At 58.0% G+C, this 26,997-nt stretch overlaps 1 protein-coding gene across 1 annotated transcript; it reads right to left on the reverse strand.

The window, feature by feature from the left end:
- Window positions 1–504: 504 nt before the first annotated feature.
- Window positions 505–26,100, reverse strand: DOC2B (double C2 domain beta). Its single transcript, XM_043478540.1, has 9 exons — window positions 25,578–26,100; window positions 17,220–17,299; window positions 14,265–14,339; window positions 12,109–12,218; window positions 11,841–11,967; window positions 8,715–8,872; window positions 4,844–4,925; window positions 4,076–4,172; window positions 505–3,589 (listed from the first exon to the last, which is right to left on the reverse strand). Exons 1-9 carry the CDS (start codon window positions 25,948–25,950, stop codon window positions 3,453–3,455), a joined length of 1,239 nt encoding a protein of 412 aa, XP_043334475.1. The 5' UTR covers window positions 25,951–26,100; the 3' UTR covers window positions 505–3,452.
- Between the last annotated feature and the right edge of the window lie 897 nt (window positions 26,101–26,997).

Below are 26,997 nucleotides of genomic sequence, written 5' to 3' on the forward strand. Positions count from 1 at the left end.
CCCACCTCTAGGGGCACCGGCTGGTCCCCATGCTTGGAACACTTCACGTCTTCCAGAGTTTTCCCCGCTTCACCTCCTCCAAGTCTAAGCTCAAAAGTCACCTTCTCTGGAGGCCCAGCTCACCTTCCTATTTAAGCCCAACCTCCCTTGCCCACACGATCATCTTTTAACATACATTTACTGTTCATCGACCATCTTGCTGCCAATCTGCCCTGGGTGCCTAGACCAGTGGCTGGCCTTAGAGTTCACACCTGACAGCGGTTGGCCTAATGCTTTAGGGTTAGCAGAAGTAGTTTTGGGAGGCATGAGTTGACTTCTGGTTCTGTCACTTACCAGCTGTGATTGCGTACAAAAATTTTCCCCGTCTGTAATGTGGGCATGTACCTCCAGTGAGTTCTTGGTGCAGAGTGAATGGGACAATGTGTAGAATAAGTCCCTGTTGCCAGACTCTCGTCCTTTCCTGCCCACCTATTCAGATCCATTAAGATGAGTCTCCCGAGCTCATATGATCGCAATGAATGTTTCCATTTACTTTGGATTATATGTCATTATAAATATTAACAAATAAGACTTAAAAAGGACACCTTCGGGTAAGTCGGACGAAAGTACAAAAATTGTGTGTGGAGGCTGCAGTTTCAGGACCGTTTCTGCAGTCGCCACATGATAGCAAAACGGTGGTAAGCAGTGCACGAGTCTGCGTCGAAGACAGCCAGAGTCCATGCATCGGGAGGTTCTGTCGGTTGGAGAAGGAACAAAGGGAGGACATGCGCGGGCCGGGAGATGCAGTTCCTCGCTCTCGCCACTAGAGGTCAGGAGGTTACCGCTTCAGAGTTGGAAGACGGGCCCGTCGGGAATTGGCTAATAGTGGTGGGCGGGGCGGAGACTAGGTAGGAGGGTGGGGGTGGAGATGGATGCCCCGTCCAGTGACCCGCTTATTGACAGCTGACTTCAGAATGACTTTTTTTTTGGCGTCAAATTCCCTGTTTTTGTGGGGCTGATAGAGCAGAGGAAAGTCAGTTTGGGGTCAAAGGCAGAGCCGATGCCGCAGCTTCTCAAAGCACTTTTTCTCTAACAGACATACAAGCTGTAAGGGGTCCAGAACAGATCCAGGGTCCTAGGGATGGTTCTGTCACTCCCTGGAAGGCCTCCAGCCCAAGAACCCAATCCTCTGCCTGGGCTAGCTGTCCTCAAGCCCCACCTCCAGCCTGACTGTCCCTGTGGTCAGCAGGGACCATTTTTCAGGACCAAGTCTGCACTTGCACAGCCTAAGGCGTTGGAAGGCCTTGGACTAGGTGCCCGGTGTCCTGGGCTCTTATCCCAAGTGTGTCCTGAATAGGCCCCTTCTACTTGTGGGTCCTTGGTTTCCCCATGTGTCTAATAAGGAAGTTGTACTAGGTGAGGCTCTAGTATGCTTCTAACTTGGCCATTCAGCATTTACATGTGTTTATAGGGAGTTTGTGAAGCTCCTCTCTGAATGAGAGAGTCCCCCAAAAGGCAATGCTAAGAAGACAGCCAGAGTTAACCCAGACACAAGGCTCCTCAAAATCGGACTCTGCCTCTCTGAATCTGCTTCTGAATCTGTCAAATGGACCCCATCTCCCAGGCCTGTGACGATTCATCAAGATGGTGACTGTAAAAACCCTCAGCATGCACAAAGCCTTCTCAGAGAGGGGAAAGCAAGACTCCGTGATCAGCCAAGGTTGCCAGGTACTGTGTGGGGGCTGGAGTCCTGTTTTCCCTGGAAAATGAAAACAGGCTGATGGGCACTTGGTGGGATTCATATCATCACCCGCCCCCGGGCCTCAGATGGTGATGCGCTTTGTGTCTGCAGCAGAGGGTCCAGCCCAGTGCCCCTGTGAGCCCTGTACTAGCGTCGGTGTGGGTGTGGTGTCAGAGCTCTGGGCCGGGGGTGAGGCAGGGGACCTGGAAGGCCTCAGGCAGATCACTTTCCCTCTCTGGGCTCTGTTTTCCCGTCAGTGCAGTGACGGGCTGAACACAGAAATTCCTGGTTTCTGCATTTGTTCATCCAGGGTTCCTGAAGGCCCCTTGGTCAGCAGGAAGAGTTGGGGGCTTTAGGCCTGGGCCCCAGAGTCTTGATGCCCTCAATCCCTTCCTGGAGACCCTGAGCCAGGGTGCAAGGTGGCTCTCAGCTCCTGGAGGACAAAGCCAGCCATTCCCAGAAACAAGGCCCTGGAGGCTGCTGAGTACTGAGAGGGATCTCAGTAGGGAATGGATGCAGAGGCAACTGCTGGGGGCTCTCCCCTTTCCAACCCTGAACCCAGAAGGAAGGGCCTGGGATGGGGAGGGTGGAGGAAGGCAGGGAGTGGAGGGTGAGGAGAGGAGGCCTTTTGGTTTTTTTCATGCGAAGAAGTGACTCTCTCTTCCTGACCACAGCTGACCTGATGCTTAAGCTGGGAACAACGAGAAGCAGGATCCATCCTCCAGCTTCCTCAGGAGGAAGAAGATAAAAGGTGGGAGAGGAACTTGACCCTGCCGTCAATATCAGTTTAAGCCACTCCCCCCATGGCTACAGGCCCAGTTGGCCTGGCAGCTAGGGGTGGGATGCGGGAGGGCTGGGTGCCCCTGCCCCCCTCCTATCAAACCCTGCCTCTCCCCCATCCTCCCAGGAGAGACCCTGGATCCAGACAGTTTCTCCCTGGCCCATCATCTTTCCTCTCCAGGCCTTGTACACCGTTTCCAGTGCCCTTCCTCCTCTGTCTGCCTAGAATCTCCACTCACTCTTCCAGGTCTTGCTGAAATATCACTTCCTCCAGGAAGCCCTCCCAGCAGAGTCCACAGCATGGGTAGGTGGGTCAGGCTGGCCTTGGCATTCCTTATACCCCTGTAGTAAGGGTTTGTTTTTAGCTCCATAACTAGACAGGGACCTCCCTGAGGGCAGGCTCTGGGTCTCATTCTTCCCCAGGGGCCTGCAGAATCACTGAGTGAAGAAGCACTCGCCCTTTGCCCATGTTCTCAGGGAGCTCCAGGATCTTCACCAGACTCCTGGCTCTCAGGTGAACTTTTTCCACCCACCGAGTCGTGCCAGAGCCGAAGTCAGAACCTCCTTCAGGGAATGGACTTTCTTCAGAGTCCTGTCCTACCCCAAATCTCCTTCCCCTACTGCCCCTCTGAGCCTGGGGTCCCTCCAACTCGCTGCTGACCTCTGGAGGGTCCCTGTCCTCTGGATGGCCCCATCTACTTCCTCCGGGTGGGTACTGAGGTCCTCTTCTTCCACCCAGGCCTCTTGGGCCTCAGGGGGCTGAAAGCAGGCCCAGCTCACCGCCCCCACTATCCCTCGGAGGGGCTGCAGTGGCTCTGCGTCCGAGCAGGTGTCCTGGATCTCCCCCGACGTGGGGGCCGAGGCCCTGAGTGACAGCCGAGGAAGCCCAGGGCCAGGCCTGCACTGGGCCAGGCAGCAGGCAGGGGTGGGTGCGGCGGGCAGGCGGGGTGGGTCAGTCGCTGAGCACGGCTCCTGGGAGCTCGTTGGTGAGTGTGTGCCAGCGCTCTATCCTCTTGTCCTTGTTCTTCAGGCAGTCAAACCAGTGCTTCAGGCGCTCTCCCTTGGCGTTGATGCCCAGAACCACGCCGCCTGCAGAGGGGAGCCCGGGACACTTGACCTATGACTCTCAGGGTCCCTTGGGAACAGTGCCCCCAACACCCTCCCAGGCCCTGTGCTGCAAGGCCAGCCTATCTACCTTACCCACCTGCTCAGAGGGTAGACAGTGCTCTGACCACATTCTTAGACCCTCTTACTGTCCCCCAGCCCCCTAATCAGGGCCCAAGGATCCTATCCTGCCTTTCCTTTCCCCAGGACCAGAGCAGTTCCGGCGGGCAGCTCCACCGTGCACAGCCACCCAGCCCACCAGGAATCTGGGGCCACAAGGACTCAGAGTCCGGCCTAGAAGGGCTGACCGTCATCCACCCTTTCCCCTGCTCTACCACAGATTGCTCTGTGACCCCTGCCAGGCCTGTTCCTTCCTCTGTCACGCAGGGTCAGGCTGCACCGTGGCCTGATTCAGGACTCTGCCCTAGGACCGGCACGTTGCCCAACAGCATTCCCATCATGGCCTCTCACCAATGAAATCGTTGGATTTTCCAATGTCGTAATCCCAGACGGTGATCTCCAGGGTCTTCTTGGCCAGGTCCCCATGCTTAATCTCGTAACAGAATTCCTGGTGGACAGAAGGGGAGTGTTGTGGCCAATGCCACAGGGCCTGGAAGTCGGCCGCTGGCCAGGGTGCAGTAGTTGCTGTGACGGACTCTCGCCCGTCTCACCCACTTCTGAGAGCCTGGCTGAGATCCTCAGGGGCCCCCTTCCCTCCAACCACCTGCCCCTTGGTCACTGAAGCTGCCTTTTTCCAAGATCCCCAAGAGGCCCCTTATCACCAGGCGGCCTGGGCCGCTCTTGGGTCTGACTCTGCTGACCACTCCCTTCTCCGTGGAACCTTCCCTCCCGTCAGCTTCCACATCCAATGACCCCCTGGCAGCACCTCCTCGGCCTGAGGACCTGAATCACTCAGGCTCCTCTCCTTCATCTTGCTCCTCTGAGCTCCTCTCCAGCTGCACCCACCCCCTGGGCTCCTGAGGCCCCACATCCCCCATGGCTACTAGTCCTATCAATTCCATCCTCTGAAGAGGTTTGCAGGCCTCCCCTCGCTTCCATCTGAACCTCAGCCTGGTTCAGCCTGGCCTCACTTCTCCTCCCATGACTCCCCCACCTCACGACTCGGGGCTCTCCTGTGGGCCGCTTCCCACCCTCCAGCTCCCACAGTGACCCCTGGAAAACTCAGTACTCCCAGGGGAGAGGGAGTGGCTTTCCCATGGCTTCACCAGCCCCTTGTACCTCGTTGAACTCTGGGTTCAGGGTTTTCTTCTTTACTGCTGTCTTGTGTTTGGATTTCTTGTCCACATCTGGCTTCAGGTATCTGGAATTATAACCAACAGGTTGGCAGAGGGTGAGACGAGGCTGTGAGAACGCACGGAGCCCCCAGGGCTTGGAAGAGCTTTGTCCCGGGAGCGAGACTTCTGTTCATTCCTGATGACCAGCCGTGGCGCGCTGACCAGAGTGGGCAGTGTAGTGAGAGAAGCAAGTGGGTCATTCATCACCTGGACCTCTGTTCACAGCCCGCTCCTGACATCACAGAGCCCCCTCTGTTCCCCAAGGAAAGGGGATTTCCCTGATTTCTGGAAGTTTTAATTTTCACAAAGCTCACATTTCCTGCCAGAAAAACATTTTTAGCAGAGTTGGTCCCTTGCTAGAGCTTTTCTGTTTTTAATAGCAGATTATAGAGATAAGAAAGATGCATTTTTATAGCATGCAAATTCTAAGTGTGTAACAGTGGTTTTTAACCTAGTCCCTGGGATGTGTCACTGCTGCCTCACTGAAGCTTTGGAAGGGAAAAAGGTCTTTTGGGCATTGCCAACAGTGCTTCCTGCAGAGAAAAGAAATCCCTGCTTGCAGAACAGTGGTCTTCATCTGGGGCTCAGAGAGGTGCAGGGACTTCACCAAGCTCACAGAGCTGCCCGGCACAGGCTGGTGCTCAGAAGCCAGGCTCTCTCATCTGCAGAGCCGCTCACCCTGTCCCTGCACCGACACTAGAATCTGTCTGCCCCACCACCAGCTTCCTGGTGCCCAGCACCGGGTGGGACCAGTGCAGAAAGTGGGATCTCACTGTTGCCTTTCTGTGTACTTTTTTAAAAAAGTTGGGATAGTAATTACGTAAGTCATACTGGTTCATTACAGAGACACTGGAAAATATGTACTGACAAAAGTTGGGCGTGGGGAGAGAAATGAAGACATAGGTCTTCACAAAAACCTGTTCTTTAGCAGCTTTATATAGCTATCAAAAATCGGACGCGACCCCACCCCGGCGCACTTCTGGAGGAAGTGATCTGACAGACGCGTGTTCGGCAGTACAGACCTACAGACTGCACTCTGGGTGCACACACCACATGGCGGGCTCTGAGTTGTGTTAGAAGAAAGTCTGGAAAAGGCAAAATTATTGTGACAGAAAAATCAACAGTTGCCTGGGGCACCTTTCTGGGGCCTTGGTATCTGTGTCTTAACTGAAGTGGTGGTAACGAGACTATATACATCAGTCCCACAGCAAGAGGGAGAAACCTGGGTGTAAGTTATACCTCGATAAAGATGTCTTTTTAAACAAATGGGGGTTCCCATAAACCCCGACCCAGAGATGGTGAATTTCTTCAGTTCCTTACAAGCCTCCATGTGTTTCTTGACTCATCTTTCTTTGCCTGTTTGGTTTGGGGGCAAGGAGGAGGGATGGGGGTCCCGGGCTGTGGGAGCGTCTCCCAGCCCCGCCTTCGGAGGCCCCTGAAGGGAAGCTGTCCCGGGCTCCCCACGCCCCCAGCAGCCGGTGCCCATCTACAGACCCTTACGCGACCCAGGGGTCGTCCCCTGTCCTGCCCCCAGGCCTTTGTCTGTGCTGGCTCCCGGAGGGAGGGCGGCCTGTGTGGGTGAGGAGCACTCCCATCGGTGGCTGCTCACCCTCCCTCCCTGTCAGGACCCCTCCTGCCCTGGCCGCCGGGCTCCTGGAGTCCCCCCACCAGTGCCACCTTGGCTATTCTGCACCATGACTGCTGCCCTCCTGAGCCCTCTGGTAGACACCAGAGGGCTGGAGAAGGTAACAGAAGGGCCGCGTAGAAAGGTCCACGAGGCCTAGCCCAGCCCTGGCACCCAGCAATTACTCAGGACGTGTGATGACTGCTAACCATCATCAGCCCTGGAAAACAGGACTTGGGGTCAGCGTCTAGCCTGGGGAGACTGAGGCAGCTGTCGTCTGGGATGAAGTTCATAAAAAATAAGGGTGTTGACAGAAGGCCTTGTTCCATCTAGCCCTGTCCTTCAACATCCTCTGCCTGGCTCTTCCCTGTGGCCCCGGGCGCTCTGCTCAGCATCTCAAACCTGTGCCTGTTATCTCCCCTAGTCTCAGCAAGGAGGAGGCCCACGGTCCGTGAAGGGGCCTCTCAGAGATGGGGGAGCCCTGAGTGGCCGTCCCCTGCATGTCACCCAGGGAACTTGAATCAGATGGAGGTGTTTCTAGGCCACTGGGAGCCTCCCTCTGCTCCATGGGGCCCCCCACAGAGCTGCCCTCTTTGAAAGGCCACCCTGACCCAGCCCATGGCTGGAGGGTGGGGCGTGGCTGCAGTGGCCCGGGGACTCACAAGCCTGTGGCCAGCGGGGTGGGGCCCACGCGTGGTGGACAGGCCCCGCCAGAGCTGCCTCTCTCTGGCCCTAGGGGGTGGCTGGCCCTTCCGCTGTAGCCGGTGAGACCCTGCTTTCCGGGTAGCCCAGCCTGAGACCCTGGAATTCCTATCAACTTGGCCGGTGGGCACTGAGCCGTTTTAAAAACTTGACACCACCCTGGCTTCAGATCCTATTTTCTTCCCTAGGAAAGCTAGCATCACAGATACAAGTAGACACACGTCCTCCCTCCCCAGAGACCATCCCTACAGGGTCAGGCTGCGTGCTCCCCTCTACAGTCTGCTCTGGGCTTGGCACGCTTGGCATAGCTGTCCTCGTTAATCCACCCAGTCCTCATTTATTCACCTCAACTGCACAGTACTCCTCTGTATGCAGACGCCACATTTCATTCATCTCTCCCTCTGCTGATGAACATTGGGCTGTCTCCAGCTTATGGCTCTCTCAAGCAATGCAGCAAAAGCAGCTTTTCACCGGGGCCTGGGTCTCTGGACCCCACGGACCTGGCAGGGAAGCAATGTGGCCACAGAGTGTACACATCTTCCCAGCTTACCCAGAATCGCTTACTTTCCCTCCACTGGTTTTAAGAGTCTGTCTTCTGAGCTAGGACAGCATTTCCTCTCCCAGTGGTCTGTGATCCACTGGAAGTCAGTTTTGCTAATGGTTGAGCTTGGGGCCCAGCTCACTGTTTTTTAAAAGGGAAACCCATAGTCCTTGTGATGGCCTCTGTCACCTGAGCCTCCTCACTGTCCCCCGAGGCCAGGACCGTCCCTGCTGCTTAACTATATCGTAACTCCTCTGTCCCTCCCCCTGAGCAGAAACACCTCCTTTCTGCTGAGCCAAATTCCTCCCCAAGTTCTAACCTTCAAGACAGCCTCAAACGACTGTGAACTCAGACTAAATCCATCTTTTGCTAGTGGAGAGCCCCAAAGCACAGATGGCGCCCACCAACCACCTGCTTCATCCCTCTCCGAATGGCCACCAGCTCCTCTCTGGGCTCTGATCACAGCCTGTCCTGATCCAGGTTCACGGCTCTGGAGCTCCCGAGTCAGCATCCCCCCAGCACCACCCCGAGCCCCACCTGGCAGGGCTGGGTGGACCCTTACCTGCGCCTGTGGCAGAGCACTGCCCCCGTGTGCTCAGCCCTAAGTCCTGATGGAGTCCCTTCACTGCATCTCCCAGCCTGCCGTCCCTTCCTCCAGCCTGCTCACGGCCCCTCCTGGGCCCCACAATCACAGAGAGACCTGAACCAGCCATCCGGAGAGAACTGCTCTTTCTGCACGGATTGGGCAGCCACTCAGCTTCTGTGGGCAACAGTTTCCTCATCTGGGAAACGGGTTTGGCCAGATTCAACCCATGGAGCACAGAAGAACCTTGTGGGCACAGCGCCCCCTGTGCTTCACACAATCACTTGCACAAACTACTCACTGCAACGCCTGCACCTCTCGGTAACTAGAGTGAGACTGTGGGGAAGGAGAGGCCGCACACTCACGTTTTCACGTAGGGGTCTGAGTAGCCGTTGGCGTCCATGGCAGCCAGGTGGGCACAGCGCACAATGCCGACCAGCAGGCCCTGCTTCTGCGAGCTGTACTTGAGGGAGACCAGGATGCGGCCCCGCTCCTCCAGGGACTTGTCTTCCGTCTTGTCCACCTGTGGAGTGGGAGAGCCGTCACTCAGCTGTCCTTGCCCGCCCCTCCTGCAGCCACGGGCCCAGGCCAGGTGGAGCCCAGTGGGTGCTGGTGGGGGGGGGGCATGGTTCACTGGGCCCCTGGCCCCTGGAACGTGCTTCCTGGAGCCTCAGGGTGGAGGAGGGCCCCAATGGGAGAACCTGGAGACAGTCCAACCCCAGGGGCAGCCAGGAGGTGGGTGGGGCACGGCCCAGCAGCTGCCCCTGGAGTCAGACCTCAAATCTAGGTCTTACCGAGTGGCCCCTCCCTACCCCAGTCAGCATCCTGAGACCACTCCTCGCCCTCCTGAGACCTCCCATTTCCACCTTCCAGCTGATGCTCACAGGGAACCCCGGTCCCCTACCCTCTGTCCACCCAGCCCGAGCCCTATGACCTCTGAGGGCCCCTTCTAGGCGTCTCTGCCAGGCTCCTCTCACACTCAGCCTCTCTGGCCTCGACTCTCCTCTGCCTGGCACTGAAGCAGCACCTCACGTGGCCCCTCGTGGGCCGGGGCCACGCTTGCACCTCTCTGAAGATGGGAATCCTGTGGGGTGAAGGAAGGACCATTCCCCCCTCCGCCCCACACCCAGGGCAGACATGGCCAGGTGATCACCGCATTCTCCCTGAGTGCAGTCTTGGCCACTTCTCCACATCGTACTCAGCCGGTCGGTGCCCATGGGTCTGAGGAGGCAGGGGAGATTCAACCACCTGTCACTCAGGCCTCGGGCTTCGCGTGTGACAGCCTCACTAAACCACGGCTCTTGTGCCAGTTGTGATGTGTGAAAATTAAACAGTATAATGAGCTGGGATACTTTCAGCTGTTTTTTTTTTTTTTTTTTTTTTTTTATGGTGGGATATACTTTGGATGGTTTCACATAAAGATCATTTTGAACTGGGACATTGCTCAGTATTTATGAACAATGAATAAGGTTTACAAGGCTCTCTAAAATCTATGAGGTATCATCAAAATGAATCTTTACTGCCGAGTAATTATCCCAAATTGCACCCTTGTCAACTGTGGGTCTCTGAACTGGACCAATGAGATCCTGGCAAATTCAAGTGAGGCTCAGCAAGGCCTTGATCATGCCCCAGGCACAAGCATGTACACTCTCAAACACATCCCTTGTGCATGAAACAGGTCCTCACGCATGCATTCCACACTCTTGCACACTCACACACTGCTCACATACAATTCATATTCAACACCACCACACAGGTGATTGTTTATATCAGGAATCAAAACTCAGGAACACAACTCCAGCAGGAGTTGATGTTGCCTTTTATAAGTGACATAGATCATTTGGAGAAACTGGGTCACCTGCGGTTAGTGACTAATAATAACGCCTAAAAGGTTATCTCCATCACACACATGCCTAGGAGTGGGAGAGAATGTGACCACGGAGTACAGTTTGTTCAGGTTATGCAGAAATACAGAGCTGGGATCCTGGGCGGGAGCTCTGCCCTCAGGTCAGTTGTTCCTGGCCTTAACCAGGCCAGGCTGCGCTGAGCAGGGCCCTAGGTGGGTACAGGCACTCAGGGGATGACCCTTGGGCTCTGTCCTCTAGAGCTTTCCCATTGCCCAGGCTTCTGATGGGGAACTGTCCTGGGCAGAGGGAACTGTGTCCTCTGTGGGACTTCACCACACAGTCCCCGAAGCCCCAGGTTTCTTAGGGCCCCCGGTCTGGGACCTCCTGGCCAATCTCTCCCAGTACTTTTGAAGTGGGTGAAGGCAGGCCTGGGGAGGGGAAGGAAAAGTGAAGGGGGAGGGGAGAGGGAAGGGAAGGGAAGCGGGGAGGGGAACATTGCTCAGAGACTGGGAGGGCTCAGCTGCTGCACGCGGCCAGGGGGCAAAATTGGTTCTGACACATTCAAACAATTGCAATTTCTAGGAAAGAATTATTTTCTGTCTCCTCTGGGTATCTCACAGGCACCTCATGCCTAACACATTCCAGTTGAGATCCGAGCATCCCCAGCTGCTCCTCCCGCGGTCCCCTGCATCCTAGTGAATGACCCTTCATCCTCCTAGGCCCCACACCTAAGGATGCTGATCTTCCGCCCTTCTCCCTGGCTCCTCTGCTGCCTGGCCCAGGTCCTATTCCTGCTCCTCCCTCTGCACTTTTGGTTTCCCCACCCTCGCCCTCCACTCCCTCCCATCCTGAGGAGCCTGTTAAAATATCCTCAGATAGCTTGGCCGTCGCCTAGCACGATCCCGTGGTCCATCTCACTCAGGGATAAAGCTGGAGTCCTCGCAGTCTCCCCAACCCCAACTCCTGCCCTCAGCTCCCAGGACCCCTTGCCCCCTGCTCTCTCTGCCCGCCTCAGTTGGCCTCTTGCCTGTGCCTCCTGCAGGCCGAACACTTTTCCATGAAGGCTTTGCACCTGTGGCTCCCTCTGCCTAGAATATTCCCCGCTTGCCAGGTGAGCCCTCCCAGGGCACCCATCTAACCCATCGACCCTCTCATGCTTTCCTTCTCGGCCCCGATCCCTGCTGAACATTCGATCTATTTGGGTGGTTTATTTCATTTTTGGTCTGGCTCTTGTCCAAGCTTCATGAAGGCAGGAAGATTTATCTGTCTCCCCAGCACTTGCAGCCATGCCAGGCACAGAGTAGGTGCTCAATGAATGCTCTTGGGGGCTTGCCCGACTGGTGCACTGGGGTGCCTAGTGGTTAAAAATCCACCTGCCAATGCAGGGCACACAGGTTCCATCCCTGGTCCGTGAATATTCCACATGCTGCGTCACAACTATTGAGCTCTGCAACAAGAGCAGCCACTGCAATGAGAAGCCCGTGTGCTGCAATAACGAGTAGTCGCCTATCGCTGCAACTAGAGAAAGCCCTCACGCAGCAACGAAGACCCAGCACAGCAAAAAATAAATAGATTTAAAAAAAATGCTCCTGGCCTTGCGCTCATGGCAGCGTGGGCCCTGGACGGCTCCAGAGCCTGACTCACCGGTAGCTGCTTCTCTAGGCAGATGCTGAACGTCTTGGTGTGGTTGGGCTTCAGCTTCTTCAGGGGCACCCTGGTCTCCCCGATGAACTCGTTGTGGCGGAATTTGTCCTCATCACACACGGATATCCTGGAGGGCAAGGGGCCTCTCAGTTTGCTTCCAAAGTCAGGGAGGGTTTGCGAGCGGCGGGTGGGGGTGTGTGGGCAGGGCCAGCCCCATGGACAAGGCTGGGCGGGGTGGGGGAGCCAGTGGCCGGGCGGCCTCACCCACCGCAGGGTCTTTCGGATCATGTCTTCGTCTGTGATCCCGTAGTAAGTGAGGGTCTCGTTCCACGTGGGGTTCAGAGTGTTTCGGAGAGTTTTCGTTCTGAGCTTATTCGCCTGGAGAGAGCAAAAAGGAGCCTCTGGGCATCAAGGAGGGCAGTGGGCAGTGTAACGACCCCACACACGTCCCAATCCCCCAGAACCTAGCAAAGCAGGGGGCAAAAGTTGCTCGTTGGCTGACTTTACAACAGCAAAGGGGCTTCCCTGGCGGTCCAGTGATCAGGACTCTGAGCTTCCACTGCAGGGCACATGGGTTCAATCCCTGGTCGGGGAACTAAGATCCCATATGCCATGGTGCAGGCCCTCCCCCCTCCCCGGCCCTGCAAAAGGAAAAAAACATCTATACAACAGGCAGATGATTTGGGTGGGCCATGTCATCACCAGGCCCTTAAAAGTGGAAGAGGAAGGCAAGAGAGAGGCAGAGGGAGGTGTGACAAGGACAGAAGGTCAGAGAGCTGCCACCGGCTTTGAAGACAGAGGAAGGGGCCACGAGCTGGGCCAAGGGGGCATCTCTGGAAGCTGGAGAGGAATGGGAAACAGCTTCTCCCCTGGAGCCTCCAGGATGGAAGGCAGGCATGCTGCCAATCCATATTAGCCCAGTGGGAGCCACGCCCTGCGGAACTGGATGGTAAGAGCTGGGCGGTGGTGTAACCCAGACAGCCCTGGGTTCGAGTCCCAGCTCCCCGACTTGCATAAGCTCTGTGGAGACCAGTGGGTTCCGTACCCTCTGTGAGGGCTTCAGGGCATAACGACCACCTCTCTCAGCCTGCTTTTCAGGCCCCTGTCTATAAGGAGACTGTGCTCTACGGAATGTTGCCCTAAGTCAGGGGTCAGTCCTACGACAGGCCCCTAGGACTCCGCAGCAGGTACTGCTGACTTCAGGCCCTAGGAGTCTAGGGATACTCGGCCATGGAGCCCCCTCCTGGGGCCACGTGGCTCTCACAGCTCTGGGGATCACCCCGCCCCACCCCCAGCATGAGGATGCAAGGCTGCAGGGGGAGCCTGCTCCTCCAGGCATTGGAGGAGGGCCAGTGTCCTTTTCCCCACAGCCCTGCCTTCCCTTCCGGGGTGACTCCCCTGGACGAGTGGGACCCCCAGACCTATAAATACATTCATCCAGGGGGGTTGGGCCCCAAGGGAACTCAGACCTCAGCCTGGGTGGCCATCTGGGGGCAGGGCCACCCAGTTGTGCGGAGTAGTGGCCGGGGAGGCCCTCTGTCCAGGGGCCGCCCCCATTCCTGAGACTTCCTATGAGGTCACTCGCGGGCCAGGAAGCAAGTCCTCTACTTTGGCTTCTGAGAAAGAGGCCGGGATAAGAACACCAGCCACCAGGCTCTGGGCTCAAGCACTCGGGTCCTGTGTACCCTGTCCCTCCACTTCTGCTCTGCGCTCTACTCAGAAGCAAAGCTGATGGACTCCCGTTGAGTGCCCTGGCATGGGGTCTGCCCACCTCACGCCTTGCGATGTCTGTGGGTTCCCAAGGCCAAGGAAGGACCCACTTCTGAAAAGACGATGTGACCTTTCTTCCCATGACACTACAAAGAAAACTGCACTCAACTGTAAGCTGTATGAAAGAAGTCTAATCAAGTTCTGATCTTCCAGTGCTGAGGGCCACCTTGATGCTTTTGTTAATAGCTAATTTAAGGAAAAAAATTTCTTCTTTCACAGATGCACCTGTTGGCCTGGTCTGTTCATCAGGTCATCTGGTGCGGGAACAAGTGTTCTGTTGTCAAATGATCTGGGCAGATGCTGACCACTCCATCCCCCTTGTGGAGCATCACAGAGCTGCCCATTAGGGCATTAAAGGCTCTGATAAGTCCTGCAGTAAGGAAACTGGTTTAATAATGTTTCCTGAAGTTACTTGGTCACAGAACCCTTTGTTTGCACATAGTATTAACATCCAGATGAAGATGTTTCTTATAAAATGCTTGCCTGGAAATTCTCTGGGGGAGTTTCCCCAACTCAGCAGGCAGCTGGTATTGACTAGAGGTTCCCTGGGAGGCCTAGAGGGTGTGGGAGCTGGGGGCTCCCTGGGTGCCCCAAGTCCAGCCTGGGTCCCAGGCAGGCACAGCTGGTCAGCAGGCCCAGAGCAGGTCCCCTCACCTTACTGGCTCCTGGCAGCAGGTGCAGCTTGACGTACGGGTCTGCCAGCCCATTGTGGTCCATCGGCTTCAGGCCCTGGGCAGAGAAGAACAGCAGAGGGTATAAGTGGGGGCTTGGGGACAGAGAGCAGCCAGGGCCTCCGGGCACCTGGGGCAGCAGGCCCCAGCAGGCCTCTGGACCTCATAGCTGGGTCCACTCATGACCTCTTCACAGAAGCACCCCTGCCCCATACCCCCAGGACGGGGGAGCAAGGATGGCTCAGTGCTGGTGCAATTTCCTGCCCCCCACCCCCGCAAATGTCTGAGTCTGCGTAGATGACCCGGGGGTGTCTTCGGTCAGGTCGGCCTCTTTCTTCTTGTCTTCTAATCATGGAGGAAAGGTGACTCACCTTTCTCTGACTGAGGGCTGTGTTATCCTGCTGTGGTCAGATCCTTCCTTCTTCCTGAACCCTCTTCCCTTGCTCCCCAAGCCCTGTGACTTTCCTTACTGATCCTAAGTCCTCGTGAGCCCCTGTCCACCCATGCACACACCTCCCTCTGCTGCCACGGGGGAACGTTGTTACGTCCTGGAGACCAGGCTCTGCTTCTCTCTGGCCTGGCCACAGGGCCCTGCCCGTCTGTGTCCCCGGAGGCCACACAAGCTGGCCGGCCGCGGAGAGTCCCTCTGCAAAAGGGCACCCCTCACTCATTTTCAACCACCATCAAATGTGCACAGCCAGGGAGCCCACGGAACCACAGAAGGGTGCCCAGCTGACCTCGTGCCTGCTCCTGTTCCTGGAAACTCTCTCCTGGGATGGCTCACAGGGATGCAGGGAGGGAGTGGTGATGTGTGTGGGGCGGAGGTGACATCCCCACCACCTCATCCAAAGACGAACCGCAAGCTGACCAGCCCGCTCCCCCACCTCCCAGGGGAGCTGAGGCCCTTCTCCCCACTCCCCACGTTGGTTCAGAGGAGCCTGTGGGTGGGGGCTGAGATCTGACGTTGGGGCTTCCAACTTCTAACCAGCACTGCCTGGTTACCAGGAAGGGGCCCACAGGTTTTAGCACCAGGATGGCCAGGATTCAGGTCCAGCTCTGGCACCTATCATCTGGGTAAGTGAGGAGGCCTCTGCCTCCTAAGCCTCAGTTTTATCATCTGTAAAAGGGGTTAATAGTCCTCACGTCCCAGGGTGGTTATGGGAGTCGAGGAGGTGATGCTATTGCAGGGCCTACTGCTGGGGCATTTGCCCTGCTTCCAGTCTGTACTGGGCCCTTTGAGGATGCCAGAGAAGTCGCTTGGGGTGGGGTGGGGCATCTGAGCTGGGCCTGGAGCTGCCTGGGCTCTAGCTCTGCCCTGCCCAGGAGGGCTGACTCCAGAACGAGGCTTGGCTGGGTGACTCTGTGTGCACCATGGAAGAGGTGACCCTGCCCAACACACACCTCTTACCCTTTCTCACAAAGTTGGAACTTCCCAGTTCTGCTGTGGGTGGGTGTGTTCCGCCAGGCCCTGTGCTCCAGGACAGCATTAGATACTAGGCACTCACTCATTTAATGCTCACAACAACACACAGGTGGGGACGATTAACCCTATTTTACAGATGAGCAAACTTGAGGCAGCTCTACTCACTTACAGACCGAGTGGCCAAGCTAGGGTCCACTGCTGGGGCATCTGGTGTCCTCTGAGAGACGCCCAAGGGGCGCCCCCTGTCAGCCTCAGCCTTCCTACCCTCTGGGGCTCCTCCCCACACCCCAGCCCACCCTAGCTCCTCCCACGCCTGCACCACCTCCTGCCCAGCAGAGGATGAGCCGGAGATTGGGGAGCTGCCATGGCTCCCCCACCTCCAATGCTGTGAGTAGAGCAACCCTAAGTGGACACACATACCTATACACACCCCAGTACACCCACGCAGCCCCTCGAGAGTCTGGTAGGGACAGCAGGGCACAGAGCACGGGGGGCCCCAGTGTCTGCGTGGGTGCGGAGGAGGGCTGGCTCTGCCAGAGCGGCCTGGCAGCCAGGGCCCCTTCCCAGCACCCAGGCCTGGACAACCTCTATCTACACAGCTGGGTGGTGGGCGAAGGGCAGGGTCTGCCCGGGCCGTGCATCTTTGCCCTCCATCTCTTCAGATTCCCAACTCTGCCCCTAAGGCGGGTCTGGAGGCCTGCGGGGAAGGCAGGTGCCATGCCACCACCAGAGCAGACCCCGGAGGAGAGGGTGGGGTGGGGATGGTGTGGGTCCACCGGGGACACTACTCACCCCACCACGGTGGCCCAGGCCAGGAGGGGCACAGCCAGGGCAGAAGCAGGCGGCTGGCCCCCTGGATGGGCAAGAGCCACAGGCAGGGTGGGAGGAGGGGCAGAGAAGCTGGCAGGCTGGGGGGCTGGTGGGGGGGCCTGGGCCCAGGCAGCAATGCCGGAGGCTCCCCGCTCGGAGCCGGGACCAGGCCCTTCCACGGCTCTACCGGGAGGCTCTACCAGGCGGCGTGTCCGCCCTTACCTTGCGGGAGAACATCAGCCTGGGCACCTTCCTCCCAGCGGGAGCGATGCGGTGGGGATGAAGGGAACAGCGTGGCTGAGACCAGAGCTGACAGGGGCCAGCCCAGGACAGGGGACCATGGGGCTCAGATACCCGGCGCCCCCCCAAGAAAGCAAACTCAGGCCCATGTGACCAGAGCCTCCCCAGGGAGGCGGGAGGCCCAGGTGCTGGGAACCTTGGGCTGGAGGCGTCCACGTCCAACCCCTCCTCTCCACCCTCAAGATAGGCCTGCCAGCACCCCGCCTGCCCTTCCCTGCCCGACAGCTCCCCAGTTCTGGGGGCCTTAGGCCCCTAAATGCTACCCTTCCACCCTCCTCCTCTCATCCTCTCCGGCTTCTCTATCCTATCTTCCCCTGAAAAGCCTCCCTGCAGGGGAGGCAGCAATGTCTTAGGAGTAACTGAGCTGAGCACTGCCTCCTCGCCCTGCGCCCGCCGGTGGCCTACCTTGGCCTTGGTGATGGTGCAGTGCAGCGCGTTGTTCTCCTGGTCGTAGAGCAGGCTGAAGTCCAGCGTGCCCAGGGCGGCTGCGGACAAGGAGGGCTCAGGTCACCTCGGGGCCACACGGGGGAAAGCGTCACCCAGCCCTGTGCAGCCGGACGAGGTGTCACGGTGCCCATGCTGACTGCCACTGACTGGGCACCTACTACCTGTCCAGCCCCCCCACACCCTGGGAAGGAGCCAAGGCTCAGTGGGGTTAGGCTCGTCACCCCCCGGATGTCGTGAGTGGTGGCCTCCGACCCCTGCATCACGCCTCGTGGCCGGCAGCTGGTGCAGGGTGTGGCCATGTGTGCCGGGCGCTCGGCTAAAGGGGTTCCTGTCATCCTGGTGCGACTGCTGGCCTGGGCTCCACACCTCGGCTCCCCTTGGCCTGTGATCTGTCCCAGGATTGTGCGAGGAGGCAGAGGCGTCAGGCTCTGGGTGGCTGCAGGCCTGGGCCAGGCTGACCGGCTGGTCCATTCACTGCCCCCGCTAGCAGCACTTGGGGCTGCAGCCCCCGGTCTCTCCAGGCCCTTGGGGGCCCTGGGCAAGAGTGAGCTGGGCCCTCACGGTGCTACCCTGGCCGCTGAAAAAGCAGAGAGGGATTCCCAAGGGCCGGGCAGTGGGTGCGGCCATGACTGGATGCAGCTGCCACCCTTGGGCACCGTCACACACAGCAGCTGTGGCCCTTCATGCCACCGTGGCTCCTGGTATAAAGGCGGGGGTGGTGGGTGAGGGCGGACCTCGGGGGCAAGTCTCCCTCGCGAGACACACATTCACAGGATGTCTTTAGAAGCCCAGACCCTGCTTGCTGGTCAACTGGCTTCCCATTCATTCACTCATTACCAAGTGTTCACAACACGCTAGGCTCTAGGAATGAAGATGGGTTTCCCTGGTGGCTCAGTGGTAAAGAATCCGCCTGCCAACAGGAGACGTGGGTTCGATCTCTGGGTTGGGAAGATCCCCTGGAGAAGGAAAGGGCAACCCACTCCAGTGTTCTTGCCTGGAAAATTCCATGGACAGAGGAGCCTGGCGGGCTACAGTCCATGGGGTCACAGAGTCAGACATGACTGAGTGACTGAGCAAGCTCACACTCACACACACACACAGAGGAATGAAGATATCAGAAGGCAGGTTCCTGCTCCAAAGAAAGCACAGCTTAACAGGAGGAACAGAAGACAAGGATTTGCCACAACAAAGTCCAGTGGGCCAGGATTGATGGAGGATTCCTGAGCTTGATGTGAACTGGGGCCATCAGAGAAGGCTTCCTGGAGGAAGTGACCCTTCACTTGAGCCATGCAAGATGAGTAGGAGTTGGCCAGTGCAGAGTGGGGCTGGGAGAATGGGCATTTCAACCACAGGACCACTTAGAGGGCAGGGGGCTGGGTGGTTGGAGTTATGCTAGGGGGAGGCCAGGAGTTGCCCAGCATGGGTCTAGAGCAAACCACAGCTTGCTGGCCAAGTCTGGCCACTATTTGTCTAGCATCTCTGCTCCTAACACAGGGTCAGGCACCCTGCTCAGTGTCTCTGTCGTTGCCTGGCGGGGGCACCTGTAGGGTATCTGACCTCTGAGGTCTGACCTTGGGTTCAAACCCTGGCCCTGCACTTCCTTGCTCTGTGACCTTAGCATATCTACTCTCTCTGTGCCTCAGTTTCCTCATCTGCAAAATGGAAACACAACAGCATCCACCTCACGGCATGCCTGGGGTGCGGAAAGTACTCAGCAGATAATTATAGAAGCAGCAGATCCATTTAGGTGATGTTTCTAGATGAGCGTACTCGCCCCTCTGAGACACCTCCTGGAATGAACTCGTTCTGAACTGGATCGCTCCCCTCCCGGCTCTTGTGAGCAGAATACACAAACGGTCACTTAGACTTTTCGGAACAACCTGAGTCATCGCCATGACTGTGGCTAACTGTGCTCTGTGTCTGAGTCCCAGCCCGGGCACTGAAGGGTGTGTGAGACGAGTCCTTCACCAGGCGATCCTGGGTGGCCACTCTTTCTGAGGTTTTCTTGACTTTTTTTCTGCCTCCTCTTTTGACATCCGCTTGAAACTCCTGTTATGTTAAAGTACTTGCCCCTGGTCGCATAGGCAGTGCTACCTCCTAGTCACTGGTTACTTGGTTCTTCTATGAAACCAGGTGAGAATAGTTGTTAAAATTGTGTCTAAACTCAAATTCAACAAGGCCTTAAGTGGAACCAAGAGTCCTTTTCCCCGAGTGGAGTAAGCATGCTTTAGTCCTGCCTATTGGGTTTCCCAGGTGTCTCAGCGGTAAACAATTTACCTGCCAATGCAGGAGAAGCAGGTTTGATCCCTGCAGATTTTACTGGAGAAAGAAATGGCAATCCACTCCAGTATTTCTGCCTGGAGAATCCCATGGACAGAAGAGCCTGGCGGGTTGCAGTCCATGGGGCCGCAAAGAGTCGGACGTGGCTGAGCACGCACACATCCGGCCTATTGCTGCCTGCTTGCTAGGCTGCCTCCGTGCTGGCAGGGCAGGTGAGGGTGCTGTAAGGGTGGGATCTATCACCTCACCTGTAACAACTAACAGCCACAGGCCCAGGCTTCTCCAGGCTTTTGCAGTAACAGCCTTTAAAGCGCTTGGCTTTGCAAGACAGTAAATCAGCCTACTGTTCTGTTCAGGTCTGACGTGCGGGCTTGTGCCTCCGGAGGGCAGGGACCACACCTCTGATACCAGCAATGAGCAGATGTTAAATTCACAAGGCTGGTCTATCCAAACCAACTCGTTCGCCGGCTGCTCACTCAAGCAGAGATGTGGTGTGATGCTCGTGGATTAAAACACACAGTTCCAACACAACATTGTAAAGCAATTATCCTCCAGTTAAAAGAGAAGAACAGCAACCACAAAATCCACACAGTTCACAATCTCTGCCCAGTTCCTCATCCCAGAGAAGGACAAAGCAGCAGGCAGAGCCCCCACTGGGAAATTCAGCTCCAGGAAGGGAGAGGGGTTCCTTCCACTGGATTTACAGACACCTGTGTTTAAGGAGGGGCCTAACACCGCTCAATAAAACCGACAGCTTTTATCACTGCCCGGGAGGGAACAGCAAGCCCAGTGCTGCCCCAGGACAGGATTGGTAGATTTCTTCAGATGCCAATGCAAGTTTTAGAAGAAATAATAGTTTAGAAATAGAAGCTCAGTCGCCATTTTTAGAGACTTGCTGGTGGTGGAGCTCTCAGAGAGCTCTTTATTTCCTATTCCCTATTTGGAGAATTGAGGCTCAGAGAGGGGAGGTGATCTGGCCAGGGTGGCATAGGAAAGCTGGATGCAGAATCCAGGCCTCTTCGCTTCCATCCTGATTGCTCCTTCCTGCCTTAAAAGCCTAGTGGCTTCCAATATTTTCTGTCTGCTACTTTGTTAAGCTGAACTCTTGAGAGGATGGGACAGAAAAAAGAGGGATAAACAGAATTGCTCCTGGGGCACAGGGAGGGCTGGTCTGCCACCCGAGAGGGACCTCTGAGTTGAAAGGCCCCCTGGGCTTGTGGCAGGTGAAGCGGGCCCTGAGGACAGGTGAAGGTTCTTGTCCATGTGGGCCACAAGGTCCTGCCCTCCAGCCACTCAAATCACATGTCCTGGCTAAAGTTTACATCCTTGGATAAATTATGAGGCTTGGTCACTAATGGGCCTCTGAGAGTTGTCACCCGCTTGTTGATAATTATAGAGCTTTAATGGGGCTAATTCAGAGAAAATCAAGCTCAGCTCCTGTCAGTTCCTCTAAGGCAGAACATCCCTCTGCTTGGCTGATGGAGACTGTCAGCATCATTTTGACCTTGGTTTGCACCTGGACCTTCCTCATCCAATCACCCTTGGGAATAGGAAATTGGCCCTGATTTTGTTTCTCTTTTTAAGAAAAATGTCATCCTCTCAAATATTAAAAAAAAAAAAAAAAAAAACAACCACCATGGCAAGAACCACAGAAAATGATCAAGTCTGAGTTGAAAGGATTTCCTAGTTGGGGAAACTGAGGCACTGACCAGACGCTGCAGGGGGAACAAAGAGGAATGAGCCATACATCTCATGGTCCTGCTTACCAGGTGCTCAAGGTAGAGGGCGAGGACTTTTATAAACCTACTCATGAGCTTCCCTGGTGGTCCAGTAGTTAGGAATCCGCCTGCCAATGCAGGGGACACGGGTTCAACCCCTGGTCCGGGAAGATCCCACATGCCGTAGGGCAACTTAGCCCATGCGCCACAACTACTGAAGCCTGTGCACCAAGAGCCCGTGCTCCGCGCAACAAGAGATGCCTCCGCAATGAGAAGCCTGTGCACCTCAACTAGAGAGGGACCCCCACTCGCCGCAACTAGAGAAAGCCTGCCTGCGGCAACAAAGACCCAGCACAGCCAAAAATAAATAAATAGTTTAAATTGCCACCCCCCCCCCAAATATAAACCTATTCATTCCCCTACTTTACATGGTTCAAAGGTTTCCCACTGCCTCCTGGACTCTGTCAACCTCCCTGGTGTGGCATTCAGGCCCTCTGTGATATGACCACTTGGGCTTCATCATCCTCTTTCCCTTTGCTCCAGCCACTGGACTCTTCCTCCTTGCACTTGGCCAGCCTGGGTTCTCCCTCCTCCCACTGCACCCGCTTTGTGGGAGAGCTCCGTGCAAGCCGGCGCTTCCCATCTGGGTTCCTGACTCGTCACTGCTGGGTTATTTGTGTGTCTCCGTTTCCATGAACTCCCTGGTGGCAGAGATTGCGTCTCAGGCACCCTGCAACCTCCATGCTCGGCACAGTGCCAGACACCTAGTTGGTCCCGAAAGGCTGAGTGTGTGGAAATACGGCCCAGGGAGAATATGACAGGGCCCTAAAGAAGGGGAATCAGCAAGTGGGGACAGGGAAATGATTCCAGCTGAGGGCCTTCTGGGCCGGATGGTTCCTCTGCTCCATCCTTGCTCCAGGCCTCTGTGGGCATCAGTCCTGACTCAGCCCCGGATGAATCATGCAGGGGCCAGTGTAAGCGCGGCCATGAGATGCGACTCTGGCCCGAGAGACAAAAGGACAGATTTCCTGGGGAGAGGTTTCCACACTTTTAAACTGAGACATGGGAGTGGAAACTCATCAAATTTAGGATCTTACTGTTATATGAGGGGGGTCAGCCTAAGAGGAAAAGGTGGGACTTCTCTGGTGGCTCAGAATCCACCGTCCAGAGTAGGAGACAGGAGTTTGATCCCTGATCCGGGAAGATCCCACAAGTCTTAGAGTAACAAAGCCCTTGTACCACAGCTATTGAGCCTGTGCTCTAGAGTCCAGGAGCAGTAACTACTGAAGCCGGTGCACCCTGGAGTCTGAGCTCCACAATAAGAGAAGTCACAGCAATGAGAAATCTATCTACTGCAACTAGCCCCCACTTGCCACAACTAGAGCCCATGCAGCAGCGAAGACTCAGCACAGCCAAAAAATAAATAAATAAAATTTAAAAAAAAAAAAAGAGGAAAAGGACGTGGCCAAGTGGAGAAAGACAGAACCATCGCCACTGGTGCTGCTGCTGAGTGGCGGCGTGAATCTGCCCCAGTCCCACACGACCTCAACAGTCCTCACTGTTTGAGGCACTCTGAATTTTCTGTTACCTAGAAACCCCAAAGCATTCTAGTCATTACGGCTTTGAAGGATGGACTGAGTTTCTACAGGTGGAGACTGGGTAGGAGGGCATTGTAGGCAGGGGAGTAGCATGTGTGGAGGTGAGGGGGGGCACAGGGCCATTGGAAGGGCAGCAAGCAGCGGAGTTCAGCTTAGCCAGGCCACTCTGTGGGTCACTGGGAGGGCGTGGGCACAAGGGACACCTCTGATGATAACATTTCTGCATCTTCACCCTGTTAACGCTCCTCTATTAGATCAGTTGGGAGCCTGTCAATTTTGTGCTTGTGCCCTGCGGTGACTTAATCAAGGATGGGCTTTAAAGAGAAGGGGAAAAAAGGCTGAATAAGTAAACAGCACTTCACTCCCGGCCTTGGACAACAGAGCAACCGTCCTAATTTCTTTTTGTTAGAACGGAGATAATCCAATAATTAGGGCAGCAGATAGCATAACCCTGGCTAAAGCCGTAATGAACCATCTGGCTTGAATCATTTAGGCTTATTGTAGGGATCTGGTTGTCAGAGCTGAGAGGGAGGTGAGGCCTGGGCTACTGAGTGGAGAACGGTTCCACCCTAGAACCTGGTCCCCCCCACCCCGGAACCCAGATTTCTCCACTCTCAAGGTGGGATGTTGGGCCACTGATGGGGTCTAAGCCTGGGGCAGCAGCCCCTTGAAGGGAATGAGGGGGCTCAAGCTGGCCCTGGCTCGGTCACACACCCGTCTCCCTGGCTCTCTGCAGCAGAGTGCCCTGGTGACATGGGTGTGGCCAGCCCACGGGTTCAGGCTGGCAAGGCTGTGTCCGACTGCCCCACACTGCTGACCCCAAGTGCGTCTGCCTCCTGCTAGGACAATGAGCTCTGAGTCTGGAGCCACAGCCCTGTTCCCTCTCTGCTTCGAAGACAGTGCTCTGTGAAGGACTGCTGAGTTGATGGACTGATGATGGGGCAACTGGCCCGTGTCTTGCACTTTCTGGTCCCCTCCTTGCCTGTGGGTTCAGGGACAGCCGAAAGAAACAGCCTGATTTCTCATCTCTTAGCTGTATGTCTCTGGAGGGCCCGGGTGGCACCAGGAGAGCCTGAAGCTAGGGTGGAAGCCCTGCCCTGCTCGCCTGCTCCCCTGGCATAGCAGGAAAGATGCTGGAAATGGGAACAAGTGCCCCACCCCTTCTTCTGGACCCAGGGAAGATTCAGGGCATGCAAAGGGGTGACTTGGGTCTCCGCCTGCCCAGAGGCACAGCAAGTGAGGGGGTGCACCTGGCCCAGGGTGCCAGGAACTGGGGGTGAGGAAGATCCAGGGCACAGCCCGGAGGGCAATAAACTCTCCCGACCCAGTTTCCCCAGGCTGGCAGGAAAATGGAGGGAGAGGATTGCTCCCCATCCCCATGCCAGGCTCTGGCCAGAGGGCTGTGGTCCAGGCCCAAGAGCATGCAGAGCCGGCAGCTTCCCAGCACAGGCCCGGCTCTGACCCACCCGACCCAGGGCTGGCAGGCCTCCCGGCTCCTCTCTCCTCCTGGGCCTCGCCAGGTAGGGTGATGACAGGTCTGGACCCACCGCGTCCCGCCGAGGTGCTGGTAACCCCCACTGTCAGCTTGCAGAGGCACATTTTATGTTGGGGAAACTCCAGACCCCCAGCCTGAGGCCCATGTGGACACCCGAGCCAGGCGCAGCCGCCCTCGCTGAGCTGCGTGGGGGATGGGACCGGGCGAGCCTCGGCGAAGCGGGCGAGCGACCCCTGCCCCGAGAAAAGTCCACACCTTCCGCAGGACCGACGTTGGACTCGGGTTTTCTAGCTCTGAGGGTGACGCGGCAGGGGCTACAGCCAGGCAGGGGCCTGGCGAGCAACGCTGCCCCCGGCCCCGGCCCGCGTAAATCCAACCGGCACCGCTCGGTTTCCCCTCCAGTCCCGGGGCGGGCGGGGCGGCCACCCTCGGAGCCCAGAAAGACGCCAGGAGCACCAGCCGGCCGGGCCTCGGCCCCGGGGGCCCGGGAGCTTGTCTATTCCCTGGGGCTCGGGGCTCAAGCCCGCAGGAGGAAGCTGGGGTGGGGGTGGGGGTGGGGCCCTTACTGGCCCGGGAAGCGGGTGTAACAGGTGGGCGAAGGTCGGCGGCCGGGTCGAGCGCAGCGGGACCAAAGAACGTGGGAGGAGGAACCACCAAGGGTTTTCCAAAGGACAAGCGGGCCCCATGGTCCCCTGGTCCTCGGCCCGTGCGCCAGTCAAGCCGCCGCGCTCTGCGGCCGCCGGGCCCACCCGGGAGGCCGCCCGACTCCGGCCCCTGGCTCTCTCCGCCTCTCGCCCAGCCCGACCCTCGGCTGCGGGGCCGATCCGCCGCGTGCTCCGGGGCTGGGAGCGATCGCGCGGCCGGCAGCAACTGGTGTCTCCCCGGGGCGCAGCTCCGCCCTGCCAGGGAACAAAAGCCGCCGCCCGCGCTGGGGCTTCCGGCGGGCGGGCCGAGAGGGGGCGCGGCGCGGGCTCCGGGGAGCCGGCCGCTGGAAATGGGACACCCCCAGGGGGCGCCCCCAAACTTCCCACCTCTCGGACCTGCTCGGGGGAGGGACTGTGTGTGCTGGGCGCGCGGAGAGCGCACGGCGCGGCCGGGGACTGCCACCAGGCGGGGGGGTGTGCCGGAGGAACCGAGACCGCAGGGGAGCCGAGGGCGGGCGCGGGCGGGCGCGCGAGCAGCCGCGCAGGGGAGGGGGCGAGAAGCTGGCGGGTGGGAAACTTACTGCAGTCGTCGGACTCGTAGCCGTCGGCGTCCGGCTCTTCCTCGGGTGGCTTGGCGGGCGGCCGCCCCGGGCTGGGGACCGGGCCGGGGCCGGAGCTGGCGCCGTAGGCTCCAAAGAGCTGATCGACATCCTCGTCGTCGTCGCGGGCGCCGTCGGAGGGGCTGCGGCGGCCGGCGCTGGCCGCGGAGGGGCGCGCGGGGGCGTCCGGGGGCGCAGCAGCGCGGGGCCCGGCGTCCGGGGGCAGGCCCCGCGGGAAGCGGGGGAAGTAGTCGGAGATCTGCTTGATGGGCCGTATGGGCCCGGGGCACACGTCGATGGCCATATGCTCCTGGATGCTGATGGTCGCCTTCTCCCCGCGCCGCCGGAGGGTCATGCAGGCAGCGCGGCTCCGCCCGGGCGCGGCCCGGCCCGACCCGGCGCGGCCCCGGCCCGGGGGCGGCTCAGCAGGTCCGGCGGGGCGCGGCGGGGGCTGCGGGCATCGCTGGCGGCGCCCCCGGACGGCCCTGACGCGGCTGCTGCCTGCTCGGCGGCGGCCGGCGCGAGTGAGTGCCAGGGGCCGGCAGGCAGGGGGCGGGCCCAGCCCGCGTCACCGGCAGCCGCCGATCAGTGCGAGTGTGCGGGCGGCGCGGAGCGGAGCGAGCCGAGCGGCGCCGCACTCACTGGCACTCACACCGGCGCGCACGCCGGCCCGGGACCCTGCGCGCGCACTCGGCGGGCAGGGCCACTCGGCGCCTTCCACTCACGCGGCGCAGGACGGGCGCGGAGCTGAGCAGGGACCCGCAGGACGCACACCCGCACTTTCCCGCGCGTGCCCGCAGTTCCTGGGCTCCGTTCACACAGGACAGACGCCGGTGGGCAAGGACACTTCCAGCGCACAGAAACGTGTGCAGAACTGGGCGGAAGCGCCGACTGCTCACATCTGCAGAACACACGTACCCATAGAGAGTTGGTTGAGGCTACTGTGGCACTGTACAACCCCCCAATACACACACATCCCTAACAGCACTCGTGGAGGCGGTCAGGGGACTCAGGGCACCCCTGTCCGCAGCACACCTAACAGGGTATACAAACACGCCCCCAAAGTGATCAGGGGACCCAGGGCACCTCCCAGCCCCCAGCCTAGCAGGACACATAGCTTCACTCCTAGGAGTGCCAGACAGGATGCTCTCACACTAGCAAGACATCCACAGCTGTCCAAGGTCACCGATGGCACAGTTTGTTCACCCTTCCTCTCAGGTCACACACAAGCACACTCCTTCTAACCAGGAGTCAGCCTCTCACTTGGTCAGTGAGTAGCTTGAAGGACAGGGTGTGTGAGGACCTTGACCACAGGAGGCGATCAGGAGAGGATGAGGGCAGGCAGGGGCCTGGGCATCCCCAGGGCATGATGAAAGAGGCAGAGGTGGAGAGGCAGGACGTG

Source organism: Cervus canadensis, chromosome 1 (genome assembly GCF_019320065.1).
Source record: "Cervus canadensis isolate Bull #8, Minnesota chromosome 1, ASM1932006v1, whole genome shotgun sequence".
NCBI lineage: Eukaryota > Metazoa > Chordata > Mammalia > Artiodactyla > Cervidae > Cervus > Cervus canadensis.

What these genes read in the sequence shown, in the direction of transcription:
- DOC2B (XM_043478540.1), bottom strand. Translation starts at nt 25,950, where the DNA reads ATGACCCTCCGGCGGCGCGGGGAGAAGGCGACCATCAGCATCCAGGAG. An exon ending in CTACGAGTCCGACGACTGCA is followed by an intron (nt 17,300 to 25,577) that starts GTAAGTTTCCCA and finishes CCTTGTCCGCAG; the next exon opens with CCGCCCTGGGCACGCTGGAC. An exon ending in GCCTAGAGAAGCAGCTACCG is followed by an intron (nt 8,873 to 11,840) that starts GTGAGTCAGGCT and finishes CCCACTCCACAG; the next exon opens with GTGGACAAGACGGAAGACAA.